Consider the following 14,676-nt stretch of genomic DNA (forward strand, 5'->3'; position numbering starts at 1 on the left):
TGTGATACCACAACCGCTAGTCGGTTGGGGCCGACACCAAAAAAATGTTTCCCATCTCCTTTGCAAAGTTACGCCATTAGTTCAAACCGAGTGCAAACAGGTAATTATGCACTTGATCCTTCCATATTGCTCGTAGGCGCCCTCCCTTTCGTTGTACCTCCATGGTTGTTGGGCATTTAAAGTTGAATTTTTAGCTAAAAATTACTTGTAGTTTTCTGCTTTTCACCCTTAGAAATACAAAAGTTGTACTTAAAAATTACATATGTGTGTACGTGGAAATATTTCCAACTCTTCCAATTTTTGGTTTGATTTTTCCATTGTTCGAAAGAAAATTCGGGAAATCACGCAAAAAGAACCTGAAAATTAAAAAATTAAGCAAATCGAAAATCGAAAAAGGAAAGGACATGGAATTTTGAACTTACGACTTTTAACTTTCCCCCTTTAAGCCCAACTGGTATCGTTTATCGACTGTCCCCATGACTTTTTACCACTTGGCGAAACGCTGTGCGATGTTGCCAGAACACTTCTACTCTTTCTAAGTCTGGATGTCTGTTTGTTCATTGATTATTTTGAAATGAAGCGCTACTGGTCTATATAAGTATGCATGCAGTCTTTAATGCAGCCCTGGGCGGCGCCTGCCCGGCGGGCATATTCGCGTATACATACACGCACTGCTTTAGATGGCAGCGACAGCTTCATTCAACCACACGACTTGTTCGCACGCACACAGTGACATCACACTACAAAAATTCTTTGTCGAAGCTGCCCACCTCTGCTTTAATGTCTAAAACGAGTACTTCTAGGTGGCCTTACACCAGTCTTTCTATCTATATATAGCGGAAGGAATAACTGATATGGCTAATGGTGCCTAAATAAAATAGAACTACGGGGCGTATGAGTTATTGGACTGAAAAAAAAAAACGTATGAATGAACTAGATTTCAGGATATACATAAAGCGTATTTGCCTCAACTTCATGAATAACGAATAAAAAGTGAAGTGTTTAATCAAGTTTCATTCAACAAAAGCAAGTATTGACAAAATGATAAAATCTGCACTAAATCAAGAAGGTCTTTGAACTGTAAATTGCGACAATGTGTTTTGATAGAATTAAATCGCCGCAAGTTTGATAAAGCTTCCAGTATCACTTTATTTAATATTTATTAACTAGATCAACTGGATCTAACTATTTTATGTTACGATACATAATTTGTCTATTTAAACATTTTCCGGATCGTGCAATTTATGGCTTTTGCGAACAAATACATGCATGCGTCATGGAAGTTAAAATTATATTCAAAACTACGGCGTATAATGAATAAGACAATTCGAATGTAGTGCCCTAACGAGTCGCAAAACTTTGTTAACTTGTTAATTTTATGCCCAAGAGCAAAATAATTTGACGCAATTCAGAGTCACACGTGAGTAGGCACGTGGCGAATATACCGCTAGAAATTCAGTTTTCGATCAAAAAAAAAAAACATGCATAGAAAACGAACTAAGCTAAGAATATTGCAGGTAAGGAAAAGTGGAAAGTTATTGCAATTGTGGTTTCTGCTTACACGTATATAGGGTTTACCTATAAATATTTTTTGCCTGAGCGGTTTTAGAATAATTGGAAAAAAGGGTTATGAATATAAACGAAATATGTNACCCATTAGCTCTCTCGCGAAAGGGTCGTTATGACGCCTTCTTTTTGAAAGTTGGAATAAAATGGCATTTGTGAGATCACTAGATGGTTAAAATGTTGCGTAAATTTTTTTTTGAACAATTTCACTAAATAGGCTTATTCTCAGACAAAGTCGATATACAAAGAACGTAAGAGTCTACAGAAATATAAAAACAAATATGCCCCTTAGAAATATGCAAAAATTTTGTATGCTTTCGTTTATATATTGTTCATAAATATAACTCTAGCTCATTTTATTGAAATAATTTTAGTTTTTACTATTTATTTATATAGGGGAAAGCTCAATTCAAAATATATATTTCTAAATCAAAGATTTCTCTAAAACCATTCCTGTGACACCCATTGTGTAATATTTAGTTCATCTTATCAATAAAATTAAACTAAATGTTTCAAATAGGTGGCAACCCGGTTCAAATATATTTTCGATAGTAATCTTTCTTAAACCGCTTCAGTTTGATACCCATATTAATATATTTAATTTATCCTCTTAATTTAATTTATTAAAAAATAAATAAATATTTTCGACTGTAAGCCTTCTTAAGCCTCATTAGTTTAGACCCATTTTGTAACATTTAATTTATCCAAGAATTTTAAATAAATAAAACTTTTTTTTAACAAGTCGCAACCCTCCTCAAAATATTTTCGGCTGTACGCCTTCTTAAATCTCGTTAGCTTAATGCCCATAATATTTACTTTGTCTTATCAATGCAATTATATGCAATTTTTTAAACAATTGGAAACCCTACTAAAAAAATATTTGCGGCTGTAAGCCTTTTTAATGCTCTTTCTTTTGACCTCTTTGTAAAATTTCCTTTTTTTTATCAATTTACTAAAACTGAAATTTGCAACTGGTGGCAACTCTCTAATTTTTTTTAACCATTCGGGTATTATAGCGAACAGATCAAAAAACAATTATTCAAATTGGTTAAGCCGTTTTCGAGTTTTTACCCGCCGAACAAACCAACTTATCTTGCAATTGATTTGATCGATTGCTGTAAAATGTATACAATAGGTTTGGGTACTTCTTGAACTAAAGGAACTAAAGAACTGGTTCATCTCATTGAACTAAATTTGTCTGTGGTATTCCCCATTTTTCATATTCTTGGCACGAACCTATGACCTGTATCCCCATATTTACAGGTACGTTTTGAAATGCTTTTGCACTGTTGCTACTTCAGTTCCTTGCTAATAAGTTTTTTCACAAATAGGAAGGAAAGTCTCCCAATCAAACAGATTGTCCGCCTAGTAAAATTGGCTAAACAGCCAATCCTAAACCATTTTACATTAAAGTTAGTTCCAGTAAATAGGGCTGCCGCTGACTTGCCAACTAGCTTATTGTAAATTTCGTGCTGGATAGCCAATTTACTTGGAAATCAATGCCGAATTTCGTAGACAGAAGACCTACATAGCATACTACACTCGCAAGGAAATCTTAAGCAGAAGATGTGTAATGTGTAGTGTCAGCAAACTAAGAAGTATGCAAAGGCAGCAAGCTCGGGAGTAATAGATGAACTAAGATCCTGCCCAGCAGAAGCGCTAAATCCAACCCTTAATTTAGTCCCTATTGACCGAGAGGCGATCTCTCTATACACCGGCGGATTCAAGATGAATTGCGATGTGGGAGTGGAGGCCTACTCCGAGGAACTCGGCGTTGCTCTATATCTTCGATTGGGAAATGAAACAAGCATCTTCCAACCAGAAGCTCTGAGGATCCTAGATGCCTGTAAAATTCTAGGCAATAGAGTCGGCTAAAAGAGTAAAACCACAATATATTCTGCAATCCAGATGGCGCTATTAGCAATAGCGTCACTGCTTACCATATCCAAGATAGTTAGATAATGCAAAGTGTGGGTTCCCGGTCATAGGAACACATAATGCAATGAGAACGCCCATGAGCTGGCGAAGTTAGGAGACGGTTTGGATGAATTCGAAGCAGTGACACTGGGCTGAATTCTTTGAATACTCCAAAAGAAAGATTAATTCGCATTCCTTGAACTGGCTAGACGCAGGTGGTCAGATGAACAGACTTGTAAGATATCTAAAAAACTATGGCCTGACCACAATAGTAAGAGGACCTTGGACCTGCTCCGCAGATGAAGGCCTGATGTATTCAGAAATGTTGCAACCATCACGGGGCACTGGACTTTAGGCAAACATGCGGCAAGAATATTTCCACCACATAATAACATTTGTCGCAGCTGTCAACCAGACGATAGCAAAAGAGTATTTCCTTTGTGAATGTTCACGACTTTCGAATATTAGACCCAAAACATTTATACGAAAAGCGAGCGACCTTTAAATATTTTTTGACTTCAAAAAAGAAATAGGGGTATATTTTTTCGGGTATAGGACAATCCTAGGGGGAGAGCATAAAAATTTTGACTTTACTTTTTCACATGAATTTTTGCGCATAGACAAAATATCCCCCGGGAGTAATTCATCAAAATGGTGTCCTGGACAGCTGCTAGGAAGCACTGAGACTAACTAAATTTCATGAAGCCTTTACGTTTCCATTGCATTTCATTAGAAAATGTATTCAATCCACCGATATATTCACCAATGGACTACATACATACATAAGTCGCATAATTTAGATTTTAATTAATTATTTAGAGTATATATATATTTTTTTAATTTACAACTATGTGGCCAGGTAAAAAACCTGAGGAAGAACCAGGCAGCAGTATCATAGGAATGCTTTATGTAATTGGTGAAGTCAAATTCAAGTTGCGTCATACCGACTGCTGGACATCATTGCCATAAAAACGAGCTCTGTTATCACAGAAATACGAAATGGAGCTATTGTGCGAGAGTCCAAAAATTTATCAATCTAAGCACAACAGTCTTCAAGCGTTAAAGCAATATATACACAAAGATTTCCATTCAGTTTATGATAATCTACCTCGATAAATACTTATGGCGTTTTCGTTTCTACAAAAAATGTTGCAATGAGAAGCCCTTTTCTTAATATTTATGCGTAGAGGGCAAAGAGAAGGTAAGCTTTTTTGGTCGAAACTAAACGCCATTAATTTTACATTTTTATGAAATTTACTATGTTATGCAAATTTGCATAATGTATACAAATGTGAAAGCATTTAATAAAAATTCAATGATATTTATATTGAAATTACTTCTCGTATATACGAGCTTTCATTGGATATCACCCATCGAAAAAAAAAAAGTGCATTGGGTCAAGGTAATATCCTGACCGAAAAAACAATTCGCATCTCTGGCAATTTCATCGTTTGTACAAAATATGTGTCCACTCACCACTTTGCATTAATTTTTATTACAAAAATCCAGTTAAAACGTTTTTGACCATTTTTCATTACATAACAGAAGCAACGGGCAGATGCATATAGGCTTTACGTGATTACGTGCCAAAAGGCAAGCATTTCAGTTCCAAAGGCAGTGTGGGAGGACACACTAACCACCTTGGTGAGGCCGAAACCTACTTAAGGTCTCTGCCGTTCTTTTGGTCCCGGCACCCGGTTGCAATGCAACTCCACATCGAACCCTTTTTGAGTTCTACCGCCTTTGGTATTAAACCACATCCCCCGCGATACTTCCCGAAGGGCCATACCTCAGTGAACAGACTGGGGTAGTGCTCACCAGCCAGACTTGCTTGACCATCTCGAGTCACGCAACCTACTAAACATACCAGACTACACATGCTCAATCGTACAACTAAGAAGGTCTGCTTTTATCACATATTCACCAATCTACGGTTTACCTCAAATATTTACACCGTGTTATCAACCCTTTCTCCACATTTTCCACAGTTCAACAGTTTTCAGCATTATCATCTAGCTCGTCTCGCTCCTCTCACAAGACTTACTAATCTCATTTCACCCCGGTGTCCCTATCCGGAGTGAAAGTCGACTTTTAACCCTTGTTCAAGTCACTTGACTCACCTGATTCATTCTGCTCGTCTCGCTACCCTCGCAGGTCCTACTAGTCTTACTGGGGAACAAATTCCAGCCCGGGTGTACAATAGGCATCGAAATGCTCCTTTTCAGGTTTTCTACACCTACTCAAGCAGCTTGACGAGCCACATTCTTTGTTGCAGAACTACCTAGCTATATGATTTTACATGTGCATCTGGCCTGTCTTTCGACCTTGTTAGTCTCACTGGCTTTGCTTATCTAGCCAGCGAACACACTCCAGGGGCATCTGTTCGCCCGCGGTTCCTCTTTGAAAGTCTTAGGTATGACTTCCGAAAGTCGTAGACTCTTCTACCAATTGAGCCTCTGACCGACTCAGGATTGGTAGCCTTTGACTAGGGTACCCGGGATTGTGACATCCGTAGCCCCGCAATGCGGAACCCCCCTGGGCTCGTTGGTACGGTAATCTCCACATCGGAAATTGCATAAGCAAATGTCCTACACAGGTTGCCATGCGGAGCATCCCTATTAGTTCATGCCGACATGGAAACCCCTAAGGGCCCCCATGTCACCAGGTAAGATCTAGCCCCACGACAAGGACACCAACGTTTCGCTAGATAGGAGCAACGGGCAGTTAACTAATCGAGTCCTGAACTTCTATACATTGCATCTAGGCCTAACGGCAGTATTATGTACAAATTGCATACGATTCCATACCGCCAAAAACAAATTTAAATCGTGTATAAAAACAGTTATGTGCTTTAAAGCGGCGCATATGTTGATCACGTCGTAATTGGTCAACAAATTTATTTTTTGTCCTAAATCAATAGCATATTTTTAATATATATTTTATTTTAATACGACACTTGCAAAATATTACCTATTGGCACCAGAAATCAGTTTCTTTGCTCTCCTGAAAAGTTATTAATAAACACATAACTGTAAGTAAAAGCCCCGTGTATTTTTTGATTGCTTTTTGGTACATTAGCATGAAAATAGGCGATAATTTCGTTTGGTTGACATCCTGAAGTTACACCATTTCGTCTTTGATGACATTCTGCTGTACTAGTGTAGAGACAAAGATATCATATCAGCAAATGCAAGTAGCACCATAGATATATTATAGATGCGCCTTGCTATGAAGTGTGAAACCGCTGATCAATGCAAAAAATAAACCAAGAACGAAAAGAAAAAAAAATGAATTCTAGAGTTCACTCTTTGATGCGAAAGTGTGTGCGTTCGAGCGAAAGTGCGAAAATCGGCAGCTTTTTACAACAAACATACGGCACCGTTATGGCGCCGTTTCACACAAACACGCACAGAAAAGCAACAAAACAAACGCCACTTTTAGCCTTTCACATTTTCGCATCAAAGAGTGAACTCTACTAATATGTATAATAATTAACTTCATTATGACGACTACATCATCATCATAACAGTTTAATAGTGATTATGACTAAAACAATTATGTTATTTGTATGCTTAACTGCTGTTAAAATATTCTAATACGTACATACATACATATTTACTCATTGAGAATACCCGCTTTATGATAGCAGAAGCGATAACCCCATCGCTTTGGCGATCAGCAAAACATTTGAGAATGATTAAAGCGACGCTTACGCAAGTGGCAGTCGCAGGGGAGGGGGTGGGGGTGGTGTAGCAGACGCTTGCTGGGCATTAGCAGATGTCAAGGGAAGGTAAGGTAAGGTAAGGTACCCAAGCGACTTTTATCGGCAGTGTCTTCTTCAATATCGACTCGACTTGCGAGCCAAACCTGTTGATGGATGCTATGAGAGTTGTTGCTTCGCAGTTGTTTTTGCTCTACTCTTAAGTTTGTTTCTGCTGTTAGTTAGTGTTGATGTTGTTTTTGTTTTTGAACTAAGGTGTGCATTGGTGTTTGTATTGTCTTGGTCGTTTTGCTTTTTCGATTATTGCTGTCGTTGCTGCTGAAGCAGTCGGCGTTGTCAACAGCATCTCCGCGTTGATCACAACAACAATGCGCTTTAAGCTTTGAAAATTCATATATAAATGTGAATTTGTCACAACGATTCTTGACAGTAAAATATCAAAATTTGTGCCGAACGTATCGTCGTTGAAGGGAGATCAATTTTGTTTTTTTTGTGACGATAATTATTGAAAGTGTGAATTGAAGTCAAAGAATTAAGACAAATAATAGGAAGAATCATACACGAATATTCGCTAATCAGTTAATAAGTGCTGAAACATTAAAGATTATTTTGAGCGAATGCAGTGTTAATAACTGGTACGAATTTGTGAATTTTTATTAATTTACTAATAAATTTTTGGCTTTATAATAACTAAGTAAAGCAAGTGAAACGAGAAACTGTGAACCAGCATTGGGTATTAAACGGAACTAGCGACAACTGTGCTAAACACACAAAAAAAAACTCAAAACATAAATTTTTCCATACTTCTTTTTTTTTTAAATTTGGTGTGCCCATTTAGAGGTGTGTCAACGTTGACAGTCTTGTAAATATTATTACAAGGACAGCGTACTGATTTACTTTGTGCGACCTTGAGTTGAAGTGTTTTGAATACAAGTAAATTGCAGCTATGGCCAAAGTAAGTATGAAAAATATTGCAATCAAGTTAGAGTTAATTATTTGCAAAAACACAAACATTTTATGGCATATTGTTAAAAAATAAAATTATTCAAAAAACTGAAAGGAAGTCTTAAGTCTGGTCTGGTTGAAAGATGGCTTGGCATTAATGGGAATGGTGCAGATTTTCTTCGTATTAACGAGTTTGAAATGTGCAATTCTTCTTCACACTGCCATCACAGCAGCAGTGTTTAGACTGCATCAGACTTTTAGAACCGTTACCGACTTTGTGAACACTTTTAAGTTCCGTTTGGTTTTCTGGTATTGTTATTGTAGCTAAGGACACGATATCGAACCGAAAGTATCGACATGGTACTCATTTAAAGTATCACTTTAAAAATATCGGGTACCCATTAATATCGGAATAACAAGGCTCGATATTCCAAATATCGATATCAAAATCCAAAAATTGTATCCAAATATAGGTATAGAAGTGCGAAAACCTTGAAAATACAATCGCCGTTTAGAGTCGACATAAGAGAAGAGTTGTTAACCTTATAATGTGAGTTTATGACATTCGATATGATATTAGGGTTCTGGTACTCGATTCCAAAAAATATCGTTTTAAAACAATCGAGTAGAAAATATCGGCATCGAATGCTAAAGAAATTCGTGTCCCTAACTGTAGCTTCATTTCAAAGCCCTGCCTAAATGGGATAGTCTATTAATCGTTGTCGTGAAGTTTAACTAATAGAAACATGCTGTGTCGACGGAGTCGGCCCAAAGGGAGAGGGGTCTTAGATGAGTGAGCCGGCGAAGAGATGTTTGGTGTCGTTGGGAGAGCTTCCACAAGCCCTACATATGTTTGTTATGACGGGCAGAGTCTAGATAGCTGCGATATCAGTCGACTTCAATATCCAGACCCTAACTACGCCAGAGTGACGCTGCTATTTAGCGGCAGTTCTGTCATCTGTTTCAATGTCCGTTTATATGTAATGGAATTGAATAGCCAGCAATGGATTGTGGAAAGCTGGAAAGCTCAGATTGATTGATGACCCCAAGACTGGACATGGGATCGGAGCGGGGACTCCTTTTTACTAGAATGGCAAGAGCTAGTCTTTATGTCCCGGCTGGGGTGCACACTTTTTTAGAAATGTAGGAGGTAGGACATAGAAAATGGGTGACCAATAAACACATCTACATAAATTTTAACCGGAGCGCCGCGCAGTGGTTCGAATAGAGCAAGCTAGTTGGACAAAACTATTTAGCTGGATTTTCTGACTAACATTGCTGTATCTAATCACATTATGTACATTTAGTGCAATAAAATTGTAATCGGAGCTTATCGTCTAATTATAAACATATATATATATATATATATATATATATATATGTATGTTCACATATACTCTGTGCACGTTTTCGAACACTCCGAAACCGCTGATGGATATGATTTTGATGTTATTAATATAAATACTCTGGCGTAGTCTGGAGATGGTTCCTGTAAAGTTTAGCCCCTATTGGACTCAAAGTAAAGAGTTGCCACCCACGTAAAAAAAAAAAAAATTTGTAAAAGTTAAATGAAATACTACGAAATTCGTATCAACTGAAAGGTCTTATACCTATAAAATAAAAGAGTTTCCAGCTGTTAAGAAATAATTTTTAAAATATCAAAAACAATTTAAAAACTTTGCACATAAGATTAAATAAAAAATCCATCTCGTGCTGGAACAATAAAATCTTTCTTTACTCAGATTAATTACAGTGTCCAAGTTGAAAATTTAGGCCACGGTTCTGATAGTTGATGATAACGAATCTACCAAATACTCTTAGATCTCTACAAAGCTGATTCACAGTGTGATTTCACACCGGCGCGCATGGTGGTGCACATCAGAATCCTTTGCTATGATGTTCTTTTTGACCACGTGTACCAGGTTCTTTACCATAAAGGTTGTTTATGCTGATTTCTCTGAGGCTAGCACCCTAATTATTGACCAAAGAGTGAATAGTGGACAGATACCAGTCATGTCCCAAAAACTCTTATAAAAGCCCCTTCTATTTAGGTGTGCCTTCCTTACTTTATCGTCATCAGATACGCGCCATTCGGACCAGCTGATTTGAAAGTCGTTAAAAGAGGTGACTTAAAGAGTTAAACACACTGACTCCTCAGTTTCCAAGTGTACCAGTTTAGTTTAGTAGCTTTTCCTGCCGTGCTATTTACTTTCACTTGAGCAATGATCCTGCTGCCCAGAAGATAGGGATCCTTTGCATTTGATGTAGGATGCGACGCATTTGATGCGAAGACGACACCACTTTATGGGAGCTTGGTGCCAGTTAAAATCATTGAAAACGTGTCAAGCTAACAACTTGCGATAGCTTATTCAATTTCGGGCAGCGCAAATCTCGTATATCCCATATAATAATCTTTACAATTCATTAAAGCCAAATTAAACGTGTAACGGTAAATTCAGCAGGTTTAAAACGTATTCCTGTTGATTTTACACATAAGTACATACATACATATGTACATTAGCTCAAATTATACATTCATATCCAATTACAATTGCCACATTAAAATGCAAGCCAAATTGAAAAGCAATTTGAAAGCGGATCTTTGGCTACAATTTATAGCTGAGCGATTTAAATTATCTACAATTTTATGCGTTTAACATTTTTTTTTTTATTTGGACTTGCAATCCAAAAAACGACATTCTAGTAGATTAATCTGAGTTTGGCGCTTGAAAAGGTAGTTCAATTAAAATTTATATAGGTTTATACATATGCACATATGTATGTATGTATACTTTCTCATTAATTTTATTTATGTGTAAATTCTCGTATGTTCGCTTTATATTCTATTTATTTGTATCAGCGAGACGATTAAGCAGATTATCGTGCAGATATTAATTTTAATTAAATTGATAAAATGAGATTAAACCAATTTTTTTGGTCAATGGTGTTAAAAAAGGTTTTCATAATTATAATGAATGAATAAAAAATGTATACATACGTCAATCAAAAAAAAAAATAATAATAATAATTCTGTGTACTTGTCTCGCAAGTGTAATTAATGTGGAATAATATAAAAATTGTTATTTTGCGATTTACCGTAAATCTACACTTAAAAATTCAATATTGAACTGGGTCTACTCGTTTATAATTATTTTATAAAGGGGATAATAAGTGGATTTTCTGGCATTTTTCAATCATGCACAACATACACAGCAGGAAAAAAACTCGACGTTTTGTAATCTCGTTCAGTAGCTCCAAGTCAGCTAGAATCGGTGCTCACTCTATGACTTTTCGACTTTTGTGTGCTGAATATTTGATGGTAACATCACTTTAAATCCTACATAAACTAAATACTTTTTTATTTTTAAAATATTTTTATTGAGCTAGACTTCAGCAGGGAAAAAAGAAAATCTGATGAGGAGATGTGGTGATCTCCGAAATAGTGCTATAACTTCTACCGCTTAGACTTTGTTGCTTTTTCAATTTTTCCTAATAAACAATCGTGGTACAAAGCTCAATAAAAATATTAAAAATAAAATGTTAACAAGCTACAATAACATTGACAAATAAATACTTTTTTATTTCTTAAGGTGAAGGCTTTTGATCAATTTTCGCTTTCATATTTTGAATCAGTGTACTTCCAAAATTTTTGCAAAACAACTTTTTATTAGGTTACTAAACTATAAATCTACAACAAATGTAACCAGCAATAGAAATTTCATATGCATACATACATACGTATGTACATATCATCGCCTGGGTAAAAGATTGTCGAATGTTACTTTCGGCAGGATTTGGGAAATTGCGATTGAAGTTTGGAATGCAATTTCTCAAAAAAAAAAAAAAAAAGATTTTCTCCAAAACCTCGGAGAATGTTAGTTTTTCATAAAATTCTTAAATTATTTTACTTCTATTTATTCTTCATTGTGAATTAGTTTTGATTTTATGAGTTAGTAAAATTTTGTCAACAATTTGGCAGCCACTTTGTGTATAATACGACAAAATCTAAATTAACGGTGCTTTTTATTCAATACTAAAGGAGATTTCCAAAAATTTTAAAGACCTTGATTAGTTTGGTATGATTGTATTATTAACTAAATTTTTACTAAGTTACCGAAGTAGGTTTGGTTAATATCTCGGAAACTAAAGGAGATATCCAATAGCTGGTAACACCAATCCAAAATCGTATTTTAAAATATATAGCTTCATCTATAACTAAAAACCGTCAAAATGGCGCCTACGACAATTTTTATCCAGGCGACATACATATGTACATATGCGTGTATGTATATCTATGTATATAATACGAGAAAGGATTTTTTGTTCGGGATAAAATATCTGTACCGTTCGCCCGATTTTCAAAAATGAAATGTCAAGTTAAAGCGCTTGGTCTGTAGATGTGCAAACTGGTTTTAATTTTTCGAAAAGAGTTGCCGCCTGTTAAATAATTACAGTCAAGTGATATATATAATTTATTATTTCGTTCGATTTTCAAAAGTGTGTGTGTGTGTGTGAAATTAAAGGACTTAAGGTGCGGATGTTCAATAAGGTTTTTCTTTTTCGAAAAGAGTTGCCACCAGTTAAGAAATTAGGCTCAAATTATTGAAAAAGTTAAGTGAATTGTTCCAATATGGGTATCAACCGAGATGGTTTTGAAAAAGCCTTATATCTTAACTACGTGTAGGAGGGTTGCCACATGTTTAAAAAATGTAATTCAATTTTAATTAAAGCAATTTGGTAATATGGGTGTCAGACAAAAGAGGTTTAAGACGGTAGTAGGTTGAAAATATTTTGAAGAGGGTTGCCACATATTTGAGAATTCGAACTAAATTATTTTAAGAAATATTTAGTTACAATTTAGAATATTTTTTATGGGTTTTAAGGTTGCCCCAGTTGAAAAGCTTACATTAAAATTATTTAATAAATTAGGTGAATTACTAAACGATGGTTATCGATGGGGTTAAAATCCTTTATTTCAGAACTATAGTTAGGAGGGTTGCCACGTGTTTAAAAAAGAAATTTCAACGTTATTCATCAGTTACTTTGAATATTTATAACAATATCATACAAAAAATATTTAAGGAAATTTTGGTTCGAAAAAAATGTTAAAGGGTTGCTGGTTAAAAAATTAAATTCAACTTAAGTCATCAGTTAATTGAAATATGTATAACAATGCCAGACGATCAACAGATTTTAGTTCGCAAATATTTTTAAAGGGGTTACCACCTGTTTGAAAGGTCGAACGAAGGAGTTTTAAGAAAACTTTAGGCTGATAATATTTTTAATTAGGCATCTATTATTTGGAAGGTCATCAGTTAGACAATATCTCAAAAGTATAGCTGAAATTTCTACCGAAATGATTTGTAATGTCTACTTTGAAACGTAAAAACGGCATCGCTGGGGACCCACCGCTCTCTGTGCGGCTCAGAGCCAACCGGATTAACCTAACCTAACCTACACAGTTTACAAGGTTGTAATGAAATTAGGCCATAGATTTAAAATTCCATAATTAATGAAATTTATAGGCCATTATAAAACCTAATAACCCTTAAGCACGCAGATAACATAGACAACACAAAAAGCAAAAAATTCATACTAATAGAACTAGAGTTAATTTTTTTTTTCGAAATTACATAAATATCAAAAAAAGGTTATGCCTCACTAATCATAATTCTTCGATTGAAATCAATTTGCTTTTAATACATTAACTAGCTTTAGATAAGCTGGGGTGAATTTACGCCTGTTTAAACGCAATTAAGTATGCACTTGATAATAACTGTTATTTATCAAAAGGTTAACAAAGTGCCACTAATTGAAAAATAATAACAAAAAAATATAGAGCATTCAAAGTTAAAGGATGTATGTACATATGTATATTTGAAAAAAAATACGCATAATTAATGAGGCATACAAGTTTGTTAATTAATTTTTTTGTTGAAAAGGAAAAATTGATAATAAATATGCATAACTAAAAATTACAACTATTTTTTTTATATTGTTCATGCTGTTGTCAATGTGCATTGGTACATACACATTTATGTAGCTACTGATGCTAGCAATATTACAAGTTTAACTATGAATGCTTTTTTTTATTTATTTTTTGCGTTTTTATTTGCCGAGTTGTTGCAGACAACAGAAGCGAACACCTGTCCGTCGGCAATAGTTAACCATGAACTATATAATTATACGCTATTTAGCTCATTTTAAACATATTTACACTTTTGTTTTAACAATTTTTTTTTCCATGTATGAATGCTTGTTTGTAAACTGTACATTAAGATGGGTCGATTTGTGTTCCTAAAAATAAAACATTTAAATGTGACGCGTAATACGCCAAATCTTGGAAAAGACCCGCGAGAAAAGGATCGACACTCACCACCTATTTGTCGACTTTAAAGCCGCTTTTGACAGCACTAAAAGGAGTTGCCTATACGCCGCTATGTCTGAATTTGGCATCCCCTCAAAACTCATACGGCTGTGTAAAATGACGTTGAGCAATACCACCAGCTCCGTCAGAATTGGAAAAG

At 35.4% G+C, this 14,676-nt stretch overlaps 1 protein-coding gene across 1 annotated transcript in view; it reads left to right on the forward strand.

Moving 5' to 3' along the window:
- Positions 1-7,731: 7,731 nt before the first annotated feature.
- The window catches only part of Lst (Limostatin), a 15,187-nt gene continuing 8,242 nt past the window's right edge, over positions 7,732-14,676 (forward strand). Inside the window, exon 1 of the mRNA XM_017629621.1 lies at positions 7,732-8,159. Within this exon, the coding sequence (XP_017485110.1) occupies positions 8,151-8,159 (9 nt within the window). The 5' untranslated portion in view covers positions 7,732-8,150. The remainder of the gene's footprint in view (positions 8,160-14,676) is intronic.

This window comes from Rhagoletis zephyria, unplaced genomic scaffold (genome assembly GCF_001687245.7).
Source record: "Rhagoletis zephyria isolate East Lansing unplaced genomic scaffold, Rhagoletis_zephyria_1.1 Rzeph_scaffold_06949, whole genome shotgun sequence".
Taxonomy (NCBI): domain Eukaryota; kingdom Metazoa; phylum Arthropoda; class Insecta; order Diptera; family Tephritidae; genus Rhagoletis; species Rhagoletis zephyria.